This window comes from Phoenix dactylifera, unplaced genomic scaffold (assembly GCF_009389715.1).
Source record: "Phoenix dactylifera cultivar Barhee BC4 unplaced genomic scaffold, palm_55x_up_171113_PBpolish2nd_filt_p 001511F, whole genome shotgun sequence".
NCBI lineage: Eukaryota > Viridiplantae > Streptophyta > Magnoliopsida > Arecales > Arecaceae > Phoenix > Phoenix dactylifera.
This window is the reverse complement of record NW_024068821.1, coordinates 1-17,664: the sequence shown is the minus strand read 5'-3', so window position 1 is coordinate 17,664 and position 17,664 is coordinate 1. Positions and strand designations below refer to the sequence as shown.

At 41.6% G+C, this 17,664-nt stretch overlaps 1 protein-coding gene, 1 non-coding gene and 1 pseudogene across 2 annotated transcripts; 1 reads left to right on the top strand and 2 right to left on the bottom strand.

The window, feature by feature from the left end:
• Window positions 1-924: 924 nt before the first annotated feature.
• Window positions 925-1,914, bottom strand: LOC120108712. Its single transcript, XM_039122400.1, has one exon. The coding sequence runs from the start codon at window positions 1,912-1,914 to the stop codon at window positions 925-927; it is 990 nt and encodes a 329-aa protein (XP_038978328.1).
• A 2,634-nt stretch (window positions 1,915-4,548) lies between these two features.
• LOC120104017 lies at window positions 4,549-7,077 on the top strand (annotated as a pseudogene).
• A 6,708-nt stretch (window positions 7,078-13,785) lies between these two features.
• LOC120108715 lies at window positions 13,786-13,890 on the bottom strand. The gene has a single exon (XR_005509953.1). It is a non-coding gene; the product is annotated as a small nucleolar RNA R71 (small nucleolar RNA).
• Between the last annotated feature and the right edge of the window lie 3,774 nt (window positions 13,891-17,664).

The window sequence follows — 17,664 nt, the reverse complement described above, 5'->3', positions numbered from 1 at the left end:
CAACCTTCCCGTGATCCATTATTGGAGAGGTGGATCCATACCCTGAATTCCCTGCAACTCCCCTCATCACCATTGTTCCTGAATGCAATGGGGACCTTGCTGTCTGCATTGCGGCTGAGATAGAGGAAGCAGGGGCCTCCATGTTCCGCTTCACAGAACTCGAATCCCCCATCCCAGCTGGCGTTTTGGACTCCTCCTGCTGTGAGTACGCCTCCACCTTCTCTTCCGACTCCGTGGCCGGACCTTCACCCTCATCTCGCTGGTCGCCGACCTCAGCTCCATGACCCCCTCCGCTGCCCACCATTTCTATGTTCCGCAGCTCTCGAGACGAGCCTCCTTGTCCGAGCATCCACCGGGTTCCCCTTGGTCCGGCTGCATCAGGCCTCCTGGAGAATTGCTCGCCAGACCTCCGCTCTGGCTGACCACCACTTGTGTCGGTGCCACCGACACGGTTGGCCCGCTACACTGCCCATATCCTCACCGGGTAGTTGCGTCCGACCGCATCAGGCCTCCTGGAGAATCGCCCGCCAGACCTCCGCTCTGGCTGACCACCGCTCTGGTTGACCACCGCTCGTGCCGGTGCCACCGGCACGGTTGGCTCGCCGCACTGCCCATATCCTCACCGGGTAGTTGGGTCTGTCGAGGCCCTTTGCCTTCTTCCGCCGCGACCACCGCCTCTACTGGCAGATTCGCTTGCCCGGGAGCCACGACGACCGCCGGCGACAAGCTCCGACTCCTGAAACGCCGACGATCGCCAGCCAGGGGTGGAGCCCTCCCTCCAGGCACCGTGGGCGCCGTCGGCAGGTGGGCCATTCCACGATCCACAGGCCCTGAGCCCCCCTGCCTTTTAGTTGGGCTCCTGGCCCACTTCAGTGGGCTCGACCCACCTCCCCTTTCCGCCAGGCCCGTGTCCGCCAAGTTGGATTAGGCCTCAGCCAAACCGCCCAGCCCACCTCTATCAGCCTCGCGGGTTGGGCTTGAGACCTTAGCCCGGTCCAATGCGCAATACGAGCCTGGGCCTAGGCCGAGGTCCGTGGGTTGGGTTCCCCCCACCCGCTTCGAACTTAGCTCCGACTCAGTCCACGCCTCCGGCATCTTCCCCACGTCCGGCGCGTTGTTGCCGATCGCCCTGCTCTGCTCCGACAAGGTATGCCTAGCTATTTTCTTGGGCTTCTGCCATCCCTCCGAATCCGATGGCGATACGGGGGAACTCGACCCAGCCTTAGCTAGACTCGGCGCTGAGTTTGCTGGGACCGGTCCCCTATCTGACTCAGTGGGGGGCTCGGTCACCATCTTCCTCCCGGTAACCCTCCTGGAGTCGCCGCCCCGGAGCATGCTTGCCCGGGATACAGTCATCCACGGTCCGTAGACGGTCCGTTCCCCATCCCCTTGACATTCCGCTGCCTCTTCCTCTAGGGGTACGCCCAACCCGTCGGCCGCCACCGGAGCTGCCGACTTCCCCACTTCGTGGAAGCGACACTCGCTGGCCTGATGCCCCATGCGCGCACAGAGATAGCAGAGGCCCGGCAGATCTTCAAAGACAAAGTCCTGCCAAAACCTCCTCTGCCGAACCTCCACAAGCGTACCGGGCACCAGTGGCTGAAGAGAATCGACCTCCACCTTTGCCCGAGCAAACCCTAACCGCCGTCGTCTACTAGAAATGCTATCCAGTTCCATCGGTCGCTCAGCCGCTGCAACTATCGCTAGGATCATCTCCCTGTCCCAGTACTCCAGTGGGAGCCCCGGTAGCCGGACCCAGACCACCGTCCGACTCACAGTATGGATGCCTAGAATAAAGTCGGGCATCCACTTCTCCATCGCCAACAACTGGCCCGCCACCAGCCACAGGTCGTCCATCACCGGCGCTTGATCCTCTTCCGACTTGAAACGGATCATCATAAACCCATCCGCCATTGGGAGAGCTTCCACCGGCTGCTTCAGCTTACCCCGTCCTCTGAGATTGCGTGCCACCAGCTCAGGGAGTAATGTTATAAAAAGGATAACCCTTCTCGTGCACAAGAAAAGTCCTCCATGTCTCATGGTACAAGAGGATTTGTGTAACTCATGAAAGTTGTTGCCAAACACGAGGACTGGTTGAGTGTTTAAGTTGCAAAGGTGGCATTAATGGGCATCAAACTTCCATTACACACTTAAAGGGTGCCTCAAACACCTGAAAGCACTTTCCTTTGTTGTACAACTTCCCAAAATGGGAAGACCTTTATTTTCTCAATTGGTTAATCAACTATTTTGTAGTTTCTAATTAACTGTGACGGAAATACAGCATTTTGAAGTTTTAAGAGAGACAAATAACAATGGACTATTTATGGCGGTAGACAACAAGTGGTGGGAGATGGCAAACATATGAGGCAATAGGAAATTGCATACATGAAAGGCAATAACAGAATCCAATCCTGTATCTCATCTGCTACTTGCTCTCCTCTATTTCCTTCTTTTTCTCCTGTTGCCCTCATTCTGCATTCGCCTTCATTTTGTTTGTCCTCTTCCACCTCTATAATCTCACTAATTTTCTAAATATTTTGCTGATTCATTCCTTCTTTCCTATATTTCTTATCTGTTTTTGTGAAATTTGGAATTTGTCCATCTTTAAATAAGAATTGCACAAGCACCCACCTAGGTGGTGCATACTGCTAAAGTGCTATGAGGTACCCCAGCTGCCCACATATAGCTTCCATTTCCAGAACCTTGATGTTACATATTAAAAATATAATAAGGTCCTGATTGTATAGATTTTAAATGAATGAAAGTGATTCCAGAAAAAATGGTCTCATTCTTTTTATCCCTGAGTGAAAAAAATGCAGATGTTGTGAGGGTGCACTTGCAACCTGATACCCAAGATACCCTTAAGAAGCCCGTACATACATTAGAAACAAGAATTTTTAATAAGGTTTCAGGGCCCAGGTCCTGTCAGGTATATAAATTTTATAGTTTACACCCTTACACTATGAATTGTATGATCAGTTTGAGTCGGGTCCATGCTCGGTATATTATAAGAAACTAGGGTCTAGATTTGGAATACCTATTGACTCTCCTTTTGAACCCACGTCCAACCTATAAAATATAAAGTATGCAAATACAGAAAATGAATACAACCAAGATCTGCCGTACCGGATCCGATAGGCATACCAGTTGCCTACCGAACCGGTACGATTCTGGTTCGTACTGTGCTCTGGGCAATACGAACGGGAAGCTCTTCCCCGCCGGAGCCGGAGAAGAAGAAGAGAACCAGAGAGAGCGCGGGGAAGAGAGGGGGGAGCCCACCTTCGGGCCGCCATCGGACAGCCGCGGAGAGGCATCGGAGGCCGGTGGGGGGCGGCGGAGCCCAGCGGGGGGCGGGGGAACCCGCAGGGCCGCGGCGGAGGCGGAGGCCGTGGCCGCGTCCACTATTTCAAAGAAATAGGGGATGCGTCCACAGTTTTAAATTTGGAGATTTTTAAGTGAAGTCGGCAAATTCGAAATAGTGGACGCGGCCGCGGCCTCGGCCTCCACAGCGCCTCTGCGGACTGCGGGTTCCCCCGTCCCCCGCCGGGCTTTGCCACCCCCCACCGGCCTCCGACGCCCCTCCACGACTCTCCGATGGCGGCCGAAAGTGGTCTCCCTCCCTCTCTTCCACGCGCTCTCTCTTTTTCTCTTCATCTTCTTCGTCTTCGGCACGGAACCGGTCTGTACCGATTTCCACGGCTCTGGCGTACCGGTAGCTGGCCGGACCGGCCCGGTACGGGCCGGTTCGGCATACCATGGATACAACACTATACAAAGAATCTAATGTAATAATTATTTAAAAAGTAGAATATATATATTACAGTTGGGATACAAGAATAAATAAATATATAATTGTTATTATATATGAAAAGGCGTCCGTAATAAAGTATTATAATTTGTAATCCATGCTTCATACGATAACAACATTAACAAATCCCATCATTTAATCATAATTAAAATCCATAGACCACAATCTGTACTTTGTACAATAACGTCAACATCCCAAAAACTATAGTCATCCAATCAGACTGGAATGTCAATGTCTTAGAGCATATATCTTAGAGCTGATGATGATGTATCTGGTTCTTGAGACCACTGCTTAGAGCAGGTTTGGAAAACATCACGTCTCAAATTTTCAATCTGATTCAATTTGGAAAGCGTAGATTGTGTTCTTAAAAATTAGTTGAATAAATTGGTTAAGTTTTGCATTTGTGTCTTGCTCTTAAGAATTGATTCTAAACATTTCATTGTTTTGTTGGAAAAATAATCTCAGCACAAGATACATAAGCCCTGAATCATGTAAAACATATATCTAACAGCATCATATACATCAATGAAACTTAATTTCTTTTTCTTCCAGGTAGGCTACATTGGGTATTTAAAGTTGTTTACTTAGGAGCTAGACTCTCTTCTATGAAATTAAATATATTGATTCTGTTGATTCATTTAGCTATAAATTTTCGTCACGGGCAAATTCAATCTTTGTTATTGATCTTTTTACTGGTATACGGATGTACTCATTTTTATTTAATTTTTAGATCTTCCAGAAGTTTGCTAAATTATATAACAATGCTTTTGAGAAAATCAAGATCGAGTGCCGTTGAGAAAGGCTTGTCTCCTGAAGAACAGCAAGCAAAGGTAAACATACTCATTTTAACCAACTAAATGCTTCTATTTATGCCTCTTAAGTTTATGCATGAAACCTTCATTCCGAATTTTGGTTATCACTTAAGCATCTTATAGTTTCACTTGAAAAGCATCTTAAGCTCCTTCCTTTTTCCGAGAAAGCATGTTAAGATCTTTATTGAATATTATGTATCACAGCATTGTTAAGGGTTCCTGTTGTATCATGTTTATAATAATAGGTAATGTTGATGCTTTTCCAAGCAGATAAATGAAGTTCGAAGGATTATTGGTCCATTGTCGGAAGCACTGCCAGACTTCTGTTCAGGACGCTTCAATATCAAGGTACCTCCGGTCAAGAAACTGGAATGCAGAAAAGGCAAGTAAAATGCTGAAAGAGACTGTGAAATGGAGATTGAAATACAAGCCAGAAGCCATTCGCTGGGTATGGGTAGTTCTTTATATTCTTGAAGAACTGTAGTTTAACACAAGTTGGTCACTGACCAATTAAATTCTTTCTGAATATAACTCCTCACAGATTGATAGTACTGAATTTCTCTCTAATAGAGCTCTAAGAAGAGGCTAGATTTATTAAAACATTAAATCAAAAAGACACAAAGATAAGTTGTTATTTATCAACTGCATAGAATTTTTAGAGTCCACTCATTCTTGATATTTTGGTAAAGCATACATGATCACAAGTTTGTTTGTAGCTTTCTGTTTCCTGATGTAATTTCTTTTTAACTACTAGGAAGATGTTGCGCAACTGGAAAGATTTACAGGGCTGATTACTCTGACAAATATGGAAGATCTGTTCTGTTATGAGGCCTGGATTTCAGTGGGGACGGAAACATAAGAGAAAGTTGTGAATATTTAATATATTCGTCATCATCTGACTGTTTTGCTATCTCACTGTAATTAGGAATACCAACTCAGCAGAAGGGCAGATCAGATACTTGGTTTATTGTATGGAGAATGCCATTTTGAACTTGGCAGCAGATCAGGAGCAGATGGTTGGCTCATGACTTTCAAGGTTGGACAATGGCAAGTGTATCGGTAAAGGTGACTCGTGAAACAGCCCCATGTATTACAAGACTTCTATCCTGAAAGGCTGGCCTATGGAATCCCCTATAATCCTCCAAGGATCTTTGAATCCTTCTGGAAGGTATGCAATTAATTTGTTGGTCCATTATATTACCTCTTACTAAATTTATGGACTAGTGAAACTACACAAAACATCCAAAACAAACTGAGCACATAGAGATGAGTATACAAATCTAGAGCTAATTTTGTTAGTTATGTAACTGGAGTGGGAGCTATTGCTGCATCTGATGAGAGGAGTACTGCTTCCAAATTATTAGAACAAGAGAACTATCTGCGAACAAAAATCTTTTTCAACAGATGAAGCTTACCTTACAAGAGTACTATCCGCACAGCTTTACAGAGGACAGTCCTCGAAAAATTCTGCCACCATTTATTCCAAAACAGATGCTAAAACTCTTAAGTTTGAGTTGGCACCCCTTCCTCTGAGGGGAGCTTCCAGGTTCGTATTCAGGTGGTGGCATCCACACTATATTTCTGAAAACAAAAAGGAAAAGAAAAACTCATCCCGACAATCTGAAACTGCTATACAAAGATAAAAATATCCTTGATTCTATGAAGAATTGTTTCTGTATTGCCAATTTGAAACTTCAGATTATTCTCTGAACCAGTTCAGTTCCTAAATGACTTTTGCAAAAGACTCTAGCCAACTAGTGAGATGATCACACAGAGTCTTTCCAGTTCTGGATAGGAAGCCTCGGTGCCAACAAACGGAAAGACATCAAGAGTCCTTTTAGGCTTGTTAAATTACTGATCGTTTTCAGTAGAACCCACTAGGTTATCGGACACCACATAATACACCCCTTAAAACCATTTCAAGTGAATTTGATTTCATTCAAACTACTTGAAATTTTTTGGTTGGTTTATTGGACTGTCATATTTTACGAAATTCCCATACTAGTGAGATTCTCACATCACTTTGGAAATTGTTAATTAACTTCTATGATGAATATCATGCATTTAGATTTACCGAGCATACACCAAATTTAACCGAAATATGTCTACAATCTATTATATTTATAGAAAGAGAGATTTTTGCTATTAACTAGCTCTTAGTTGTTAGAAATTCTACCTAGCTTACCATACCTGCTCTGATCTCTCCAGTAACTAGCTCCAATACCTGCTTTCTCTAGTGCTTCCTTCTTTATTTACTTTAACTTTTTTCAAAGAAATCTCACTTCTGTGCACTTGCATTACGCGTGGTTCATGCACCTGCTTGCAGTTGTGGTCACTAAGTGCAAGCTCCTCTTGCAGATGGTAAAGCCTTTTCTGGAGCACAAGACATACAAGAAAGTAAAGTTTGTTTATTCTGACGATGTCGCCCAGCCAAAAGATAATGACCGAACTCTTTGACATGGACAAACTTGAATCTGCCTTTGTGGCATAATCCAGTTGGATTGACATCAACAGGTATGCTGAACGGATGAAAGAGGATGATAAAAAGATGGATGCTTCCTAAATCAAGGGTTCCACTTTCTCCCAGCAACAACCACTTGTCTCACTTCTCCCAACAGCCTGAATCTCTGTATCTGAAGCACATTCAGAAGCCTCCTCTGAGGCCTCTTCATCGATGACAGTGATTGCCCAAGCCTGAGGGCATCAAAAACTTGTCAGAAAATGAGAATAAAGGGCAATCTGGCTGCGAATGGTTGTGGCTTCTGGATCAGAGATCAGCATGATATGATTCGTAAGTCGCTCAAGTAACATGATTGTCACACCTTATACGTGGGTGAGCACATTTATATTTCCATCTAATCTTCTACCACGCGTTCTGTGGGGGCTGCACGCTGGCTAGGGCAAGCTACTTCCTCAACCTGAGCCTGGCACATACACTGTCCTTGCTTGTATGTGCCCATCAAGCCTTTACTTTTAAGAATGCATGATGCTCAAGCCTCTCTTTTTCTTAGGAAGAGACAGAGAGAGAGAGAGAGAGAGCTTGTGTGGAATGTGGATGTGATAAACAGGCAATTTGGCTGCACAATGAGATAGACCTCCCCAATACCTATAAAGCCCACTTTTGAGGATGGCAGGGACTTAAACCCAGATACCTAGTTGGCAACCATCAAGAGATTTTACAGCAAGTACAAGCACCTTTGAGTCTTAACTAGCCACACATACTTATAAATGTTAGATTAACAAGTGAGACTCATGCATTGATACAGATGACACATTGCGTTCAAGTAAAGTAGAACTATATGATGGCATCTTGTCATATATTAACCACTCAGTGTTATATTAAAAATCTCGAACACAACATATATTGGTCAGTTTAGCCGTGAGGTTGTTAAGCTTATACAAACTACTGAGTAAAGTTGGGTGCATGTTTACTATGTATCCCTCATTTAAATAAAAAAATGCTTAAGAGATGCAATTTGAGCCAGATTTGTTGACATCCAGTCCAATCTATTAGCAGTGTTGGGTTAGGTCATTGTAATTGACTTATTTGAGTTAGGCTCTGCTGAAAGACCTCGGTCCAAAATTCTAAATTGTAATGCAACTCAGCCTGAGCAAAGCACATATATTTTGCAGGGCTACCAAACAGATTACACTCAAACTTAATCCATATTTCAGCAACTTTGTTTCTGAATAACCCTAACTTAAACAGTCTGAATCAACCTGAGTCAACCTTTGGTTGTACTGCTTTACATCCACCTTGGGTGCAGCACCATCTTTTAAATGAAGTAAACAGCACCAGTCCTTGGCTGCATTCCTTATTTTCTGCTGTTCTAGTTTAGGCTTCGTCACGGGCATCTAAAGCATTGCTCTATATTTAAAGCAAGTCTAGATTTTAATATTGAAAGCAAGTCAAGATTTTGAAACCAAGTTTAGTTTTGGGTTCCAGATGACCCCATATGAGAGTAGTTCAATTGGACATTGGTCTGCTAAGATTCACTAAGTTTGAAGTTTTCAAAACCTTGAATTTTGCCTCATGAATAGGAAGAGTCAGAAATCTCTGCACTGCATGTTTTGCAAGATAGAGATCTGGACACCCCTCGATGGCTGCATTGTCATATGATCATAGAGATGGATGGATGTCAAACATTCAAGGGCGATGCGCTGTGTATGACACAATCTAACATGACTTGCCATGCTCTGTTTAACAACCGCTTGTCTTCATGATTAGATGATGTGGCGGCCATCAAATCAAGGATTATACAGTTTGCTATGGTGCAAAACAAGCACTGTAGAGGATCCAAACATTGGAAGACAATAATGCTATCTGCCTATAAAGTTTCGACATAAAAAGCATTAGGATTTGTAGTATATGGATACAATATATAGATAGATTTTCAATTAGCTACATGATGAAAGCAGCTGGATGGCCTACGAACAGAGTACAAATATACAAAAATAACTACAAAATTGAAAAATTTAATGACAATATGAAAGGAATAAAACTTTCCCTCCAAATTATAAAAAATATTTTAGAAATTAAATAATATTAATTGATGATTGAAAACCATGTGTAACAATTGAATCTAACAAAACAAGAAGCTCCAAAAAAGAAATCATCAAAAAAGAAAAAGTCTTCAACAACAACTTTCGATGTAGTTTTCTTTTGTAGATGGGTGAACGACATCACTCTCTGGTTGGATTCTTTATTTTTTGATGAAAAGGATATCTTTCCTGAAAGCAATTTAGATCGTAGAAATTTGACATAGATATCTCCGTGGCACTACCCGAATTTTCATTGCGGTCATGATGGGTTGTGACTTAATTCATCTCTCATTTTTTGAGGGCTATTTTATGGATGATTAAAGCATCACGCTGATTGAAACATTGCCACAATTGCATGCAATGGGCCTAGTGATCATTGGATAGCTCTAAGTTTTATTGCATTGGTTGGCTCAAACTTTTGTATCTTGATGTCGAGATATGTTTTAGCACCATTCCTCATTTATTTTCCGCACATGATCCCATGTAAATTTTACTCTACATGGATTGGATGAGGTGGCCAAGCTAGAATTTACCTACGGGGCCAAGATTGTTCTGTCATGAACAATGATGATATATGCCTAACTCAATGGTATAATATCTAAAAGTTGCAAGCTTGGTAACAATGTTTCGACTTTGACATCCACAAAAATAAAAATCTTTTGATAACTATGATGATACTATGGTGAAAATTTAAATTTTCTAATGGAATGGATATCTATACAAATAAAAACTTATAAATAATCAAATTTTAATAACCATACTATCATTTTTTTAATAAGATAAACTACAAAATTTTTTTTGTTTATTTGACATCAAATTAAAACATTGATCGAAACAAAGCAAAATGAATTTCAAAAAAGCCATTTCTAATATTATGGTGTTGTGGTTGAAGTAGATGTACTAAATATAATACAAGAGAAGAAACTTGATGGACTAAATATAATACAACAATACATTGAAATGAAACAAACATTAAAACAACATAAATAATATTGATTCTAACTATATAGTTATAAAATAGAAGTGTGAGCACCTCTAGAAAGAGAGTCATGACCCTAGTTAGGGATAGGTTTGGTATAACTTGATAAGTGCTTAATAATCTATAATTTAGTTATCTTTCCATAGCACTTATCAATATTTTTAAGCTGATAAATATATATTTTACCATAAAATTAAATAAACATTGAAATGAATTTAAAATATGGTAAGAGGTAAATAATTCTTTTCTCAAAACAGACTCTAAACTTGTCTCTCTCCTGGTTATAATCTTTCATGAAAACATATAAGGAGGAGATTGTGTTGACCCGATTTGGTAACCTGATGGAGTTGTAATCAAGCTAAGGTTATAATTAAATGGGTTTTGGTCCTGATTCGATCGAAAGTTATAATTAATTATGTATGGGGCAAAGGTTTGATTAACCCTTTTTATTAGGTCACGGTCCGATTTTTAGTCTTGTCTGGTCGAGTTCGATCTGAAGCAGCTTAGCAAGAATTAAATTTTTTTTAAAAAAATATGGGCTTGAGAACAAGTTCAAGCAACTCAACGATCATGACCCGTAAATCCAAAGCCAATTTCCAACCAACTCGTTACCTGCCTTCATATAAAATTCATAATAATAATAATAACTAAATATTCACGATTCAATGTTCATATGAACAGTGTCCAGTTAAAACACTGTTCATATAAACAGTGTTAAAATAAAAATAAAAAATAAAAAAATAAAAAATAAAATGCCGAAAACACTGTTCATATGAACAGTGTTCCGTAAAAACACTGTTCATATGAACAGTGTTAGAGAAAAAAATAAATAATACATAAAAATAAATAAATAAATAAATGGCTTGGCTACTGTTCATCTTCTTCCTCCCGCAGAGCATCTCGGCCGTCCACCTTCCACTGCGTCTTCCCGTCGATCCCGCGGCCGTCCACCTTCCACGACGTCCTCCCGTCGATCCCGCGGCCAGTCTCTCTTCCTACCCGTCCGTGATCAGCCGTCCACGGAGCATCCGAAGCCACCGATCCAGCCACCTTCTTCTTCAGCTCTCCCGCATCCACACCGAATCTCCTCCGCAATCATCGTCGATCCAGCCACCAGCTTCCGAATCCCAGAGATGGCGTAGCGACTCCTCCTCCTCCGGATTCCTAGCTCCAAGCGTGATCGGCTCGTCCCAGCGTCCTCGGGTGTCCGCCATCAGCCGCGTGAAGCTAGCGATCATCAATCTCCCAGCGTATCCTCCTCTTCCGTGATCCAATCTCCCCGTAATTCGCCCGGAATGCATCCGTTGGATCCTCAGCCATCCGTCAAGGAAGCCGCAGCAGCCTGTGAGCCAAACTCTTCCGCGTCCGAGCTTCACGGATCACGCCTATTTCCAGCCATCAGCCGCATGCAACAGCGCCCATAATCCAGCCTCCGCGAGATCAAAGACCGCAGACCACGCCCTCCTCTCTGGGAATCGACCGCTGGGTTTTCAGCAATCTATAAGAGGAAGACGGAAGAGAGGAGAAAGGGGAGAGCTCGGTTGACGAAAAACAGAGGGGAGGCTCTGTTTCGGTGGAGAAGAAGAAGAGAAAGCCGAGAGAAAGAAATAAAAAAAAAGAAGAGAGAGGGAGGAAAGAGAATAGTTTGTGATATATTGGGAATAATGGGAGGTGAAGACTTTCATTTGAAGATGGAAGGATATCCGGCCACCATGCGCGGCTGAACACCTAGTCTAGGGCTGGATGAAGCCCTAGCAATGTATCAGGGCATTGTAGTTCTTACTCTTTTTATTTTTTTTGGAGCTTGTTTAAATTTTTATTATCAATGAAAAATCCTTTTACTATGTTTAAACTTTGAGCATGCTATTTATTATTCATGTTTGCTAAAGTAGTCTAAGATGATCCATGCCTAGGAAGATGAGGTGTACTGCACCCTAGATTAGCATACTTATGTAGACACTTCATGCTACACCGAAGATGGATCTTCCTAACACTCTTTATATTTTATTTTAAAAGGCTTGTAGCCAAAATTGCATGCCTCTCCAAAAGACAAAAATTAAGAACACAATCCTTGATGCAATGCTATGTGGTGGATTCCAAACCCTAGATTTATTTACTCTGATAAATTCCAGTCCGTACTCATAGTTTAATTTAGTTAAATCAAGTTAGCAATCTTCTCTTGATTTATTTTTAAAGAAAAAATAACTTATTCTCCAATCCCTGTGGACCGACACCCGTAATCACTATCCTACAGGATACATGCTATTGCGTGGTTTATTTTTGAAATTGAAAAGAACCGATCAATTTTGGCGCCGTTGCCGGGGATTGCTAGCATAGTTATTTTTCTTATTAAAAAAAAATTTATTTAAAAATTAAAAAAAATTCTTAAAAAAAATTTTCTATTATTGTTACTTTTCTTATCTTCTTTTCTCCCTTACTAATTTTTATTTATTTTTTATATATATTATTTGATCAGGAATCGAGGAAAAAAATCTGGGATGATCAAAAGGAGAACTGCTGGAAAAGAAATGCTGTAGAGGTTTAAAAAAAAAATAAATTGCTGGGAAATTTCCTTTGGTAACCTCTAAACTTTTCTTATTTAAATTAATTATTGGCTTGAAATTTTGTGGTGATTGTTTGATTTTAATTGTAGCAAATTGTGAATGCATGCCTGATACACATATACAAATCAATCTGCACATAGTAAGGGCAATCACCCCAACAAGATAAGAGCTGGATTTCATCACCGGACTCTTGCCCAACTTAGGTGAACTCAATCTCACATAGTGTCACTTTAATTAAAAATCAATTAGACATTGGCTCCTAGGGACATTCGAGCTCAATAGGACGAAGATCACCGAAAGTTGCACCAATTTCGCTCTGTGGCTTAGTTGATGTCTAGGCAAGCTTTGTCCCTATAAGGGAGACAGTTCATCTGTTCGAGGCAAGTGGGTTTTAAGTGGGACCTTTGCGAACGCATCGTGACCCCTCCACTTACCTGGGAGCTTACCTGGTCAACTCGGTTCATTAGACCGGATTGGAGGCTTAGGTGCCCTCTCAAACCAGTTAGGAGCTGTCTAGTGATTTTAGGTCAAAGACTAGGATTGATATGCTTTTCTCTTTATTGCATGCTTGATTGATCGAGTACTAGTGTATGCACGGTAGTCGTTCTAGAGTACAAATCTATTACCTTTCGACCCTGAAATAGAATGAACCCTTAGGAACATTCGAGCTAAGATCAAAACATTAGGATCATCCCCACCTCTTAAGATGGCTGAAGAACAACCCAAACTCCTGAGGGAGTACTTTACTCCCACTATTTACACTTCCCCATCTTGCATTCGATTACCTGAGGTAGCAGCTGTACAATATGAAATAAAGTCTAGTGATCCAAATGCTCCCATCTTTTTATGGGCTCACCAACGAAGACCCATACAAACATTTAGATGAATTTCTTGAGATTTGCACCACTGTCAAGATTCAAAACTTCACTGATGATGCCCTGAAACTTAGGTTATTCTCCTTCTCCCTTAAAGATAGAGCCAAACAATGGCTGAATTTTTTAGAAGCTAACTCGATTCGTTCTTGGGATCAAATGCAACAAGAATTCCTTAAAAAATACTTTCCCATAGGAAGAACGAACCAGTTTGACGTGCCATTACAAGCTTCTCCCAAACTGAGGGAGAAGAATTTCATGAAACTTGGGAGAGATTTAGGGACCTAATCCGTAAATGCCCTCATCATCAAATACCTAAGTGGCAACTAGTGCAATATTTTTATGATGGATTGACAGAACGAAACCGTCAGATGATCGATGCTGCATGCGGGGGCACTTTTATGCTTCAAAATGAGCATGAAGCATGGCAATTATTTGAAAATCTTAATGAAAACTCCCTCCACCATGCTTCATGTTCTCGTCAAGCACCCCTGAGTTCTCAAAGAAAAGGGACCATTTGTGAAATAAGTCATTCTATGGACCTGTCTAGCAAGGTAAATGCATTGTCCCATAAGATTGACCAACTGATGATAGGTGGGCATTACATGAACTCTTCCCAAGCACAAGTGTGTACTATTTGTTCTAGCCCATCCCACCCTATTCATGAGTGCCCTTCAGCGCCCCAATTCTCCGAACTCGTGCAAGAACACATCAATGCTGCTCAAACACAGCCTAGACCGGGTAATGACCATTTTCCAATACATATAACCCGGGATGGCGAAATCATCCAAACTTTTCTTGGAAGCAGCAAGCTTCGAACACAGCCCAACCCTATTCCCAAAATTTTCAAAATCCTCAGAATTTTCAAACCCCACAAAATATTCATCCCTACCATCCCTCGATTCAATTTCAACACACTCCTCCTCCACCCCAAGAAACACAGCCTTTGAGGAGAAAGTGTTGAACGCCCTTCAAGGTTTGGAAACCATTACACAATTGGTGCACTCTCACATGCAATCAATCGCCAAGCTAGAATCCCAGATGGGGCAACTAGCTAATGCACTGAACAAGCGAGAGGAAGGAAAGCTTCCAAGCCAACCACTAAGTAATCCTAGGGGACAATACATGGCTCAAGAAAATCAATTAAATGCAATTCATCATGAACAGCCAATGCTTTGACTACCCTAAGGAGTGGACGTATAATAGACAATAAGATTGGGGAGGACAACAATAAGGAAGGTGAAGAAGAGGATAGAAATGTCTCAAATGAAAATCTAATACCTTCTTCTTCTTCTTCGGCTAGTCCATCTTCTGCCAAAACTCACATCCCAAAGGCCCCATTTCCTGAAGCTCTTACTTCACCCTCTCCATTTGGCAAAAAGGGAACTTCATTAGAAGAGATGATGGAGGTCTTCAAACAAGTTAAAATCAACCTCCCACTCCTTGATGCCATCAGACAAGTTCCCTCCTATGCCAAATTTCTCAAAGACCTTTGTACACAAAAGCGAAAATCTAGGACACATTGCCTAAAAAGGTCTTCCTAACTGAGCAAGTGAGTTCTATTCTCCAACACAACACCCCTCCAAAATTCAAAGATCCTGGTGCTCCCACCATCTCTTGTGTCTTAGGAAATAATTTCATTGATCGCGAGCACTCTTAGATTTAGGGGCAAGTGTCAACCTTTTACCTTATTCAGTTTATGAGAAACTTGGTTTAGGTGAGTTAAAACCAACCTCGGTATCCCTTCAATTGGCTGATCGATCTGTAAAAACACCACGTGGGATAATTGAAATGTTCTTGTCAAGGTAGATAAATTCTATTTTCCAGTAGATTTCATTGTCCTTGATATGGAACATGAGCCCAATCCTAATAAACAAATCCCCGTGATCCTTGGGCGGCCTTTTTAGCAACAGCCAATGCATGCATCAATTGTAGAACAGGGGTAATGAACATATCATTTGGGAACATGAAGGTAAAATTAAATGTGTTCAATGCGGCCGACCAACCCGCGAGGGAAGTTGAGTGTTTTATGATAGACAAAATAGATGACCTCATAAAAGGAGATGCAAAAACTATCTCACTGTGTCTGGCTGAAGACAATAAACTTAGCGCTTGTTGGGAGTGTTGCCCAAGGTGACAAGCCAAGAGGAGGGGGTGAATTGGTTTCTTTTAATTTTAACTATCTTACTTGTGTTAAATGATGAGTTAGTGAACTTAAACAAATCACAATGCAAACAACAAGAAGTATTGTGGTTCGGTGCTCTCCTTAGCACCTACGTCCACTCCCCAAGCGACCCCTTGGGAATTCACTATAATCCCGCGGATTACAGTTGGATTGTTTTCCGGGCTCACAATCCAAAAACCTTTGTTGGTTTTAGGGCTCACCAACGAACCTTACACTTTGGTTTTCCGGGTTCACCAAAAACCTTTGTTGGTTTTGGGGCTCCACCAGAACCTTTACAAATAGTTTAACAAACAAAGAAAGAAATTTAAACTCCTAGATGAGCAAATATAACAATATAATCTACAAAAAGAGTTTAGAGAATATTTATCGCTTGATGTGACTTCTCTCTTCTTTGTCAAGGATGCTTCACTCTTCAAGGGTGGATGGAGCTCTTGATGACTCTTTAATCTGCTCAACCACTTTCTTTTGATTCTTGAATGAAGCACTTGGATGAAGCTTGCCTTGCTAGGGTTCTCTCTTGAATGTACTTGATGTATTTTCCAAAGCTTGCTTCCTCTAATGAATACTCCCTCTTAAATACTTCTCCAACCTCCAAATAGTCCTTCCTGACCGTTGGATTGAAGAAACTAGCCGTTATACCTTGGGAGTCAAAAAGTACATCTGCAGAACTAGCCGTTACTGTTCAGCCCGTGTTTGGGTCGGCTCAACCTGTCCTTGGGTCGACCCAACTTTGCCTTGGGTCGACTCAAACATTCCTTGGGTCGACCCTCTCAGAAACACAGAAACTTGAATTTCAGCCTTCCTTCACTTGGGTCGACCCAACCTTCTTTGGGTCGACTCAAAGTTCACTTGGGTCGACTCAACTTCTTCTTGGGTCGACCCTCTCAGTAATTCAGAGAACCATTTTCTGTCTGTCTTTCTGTCTTGCCTTTGGGTCGACCCTCTCAGGTTTGGGTCGACTCAAGCTTGGGTCGACTCAACCACTGTTTGGGTCGACCCTCTCAGTAAATCCAGAGAACATTTTCTTCATGTTTTGAGGTTCTTGAAGTTGGGTCGACTCATGCTTACCTTGGGTCGACCCAACTCACTGTTCATCTGTGCCATTTTTGCAGGAGTGTGCCAAATGATTTCTTGATGTGCCGGGGTCGACCCAATCAACCTTTGGGTCGACTCAATCCACACTTTGCTGCATTCTCAAGGTTAGATTCATTCAAATGAACAAAGCATGTATCTATTTCAATCATACAAATATACTGAGAGTAATGAACTTATAAATGAAGTATCAATTTAACTTATAATATACTCTAGATAATTGCTTGTTAATCATCAAAATAACACTATCATCCTCAATCTCCCCCTTTTTGATGATTACAAAATAAAGAGTATAAGCCTATTGATACTTTCTTAAAATCAGTTTTAAAAGGGATTAACTTGCTGAATTTCAGCTTTTCATATATAAGAGTGAAATCTCCCCTATATCATTTAAATGTTGCCAATTTGACTTTTTGAGTTACTCCCCCTTTCATTTATAATTCATTAAAGATGAAACTCCAAAAATTTGAGATAAAACATGAGTTTCAGATTATGTATCGAGGTGTGAAAGGTGCGTGCCAAATTCTGAAATTATGTGTGCCAAATTCTGAAATTTGATATAAATTTTTGAGTTGATCATTTTCATTGTTGCAAATTGCTCCCCCTTGGATGTATATGCTTTCCTATATGATTTTCTATTTGTTTTACAAATTATTTCTCTTTCTTTCTTTACTTCTCCTCTTATTACTCTTTCTTTACTTCTCCCCCTTTTTGTTACTCTATTTACTCTAAAGATATCTTTACTTCTCCCCTATTACTCTTTCTTTACTTCTCCCCCTTTTTGTTATCATCAAATAGGTACATGGGAAA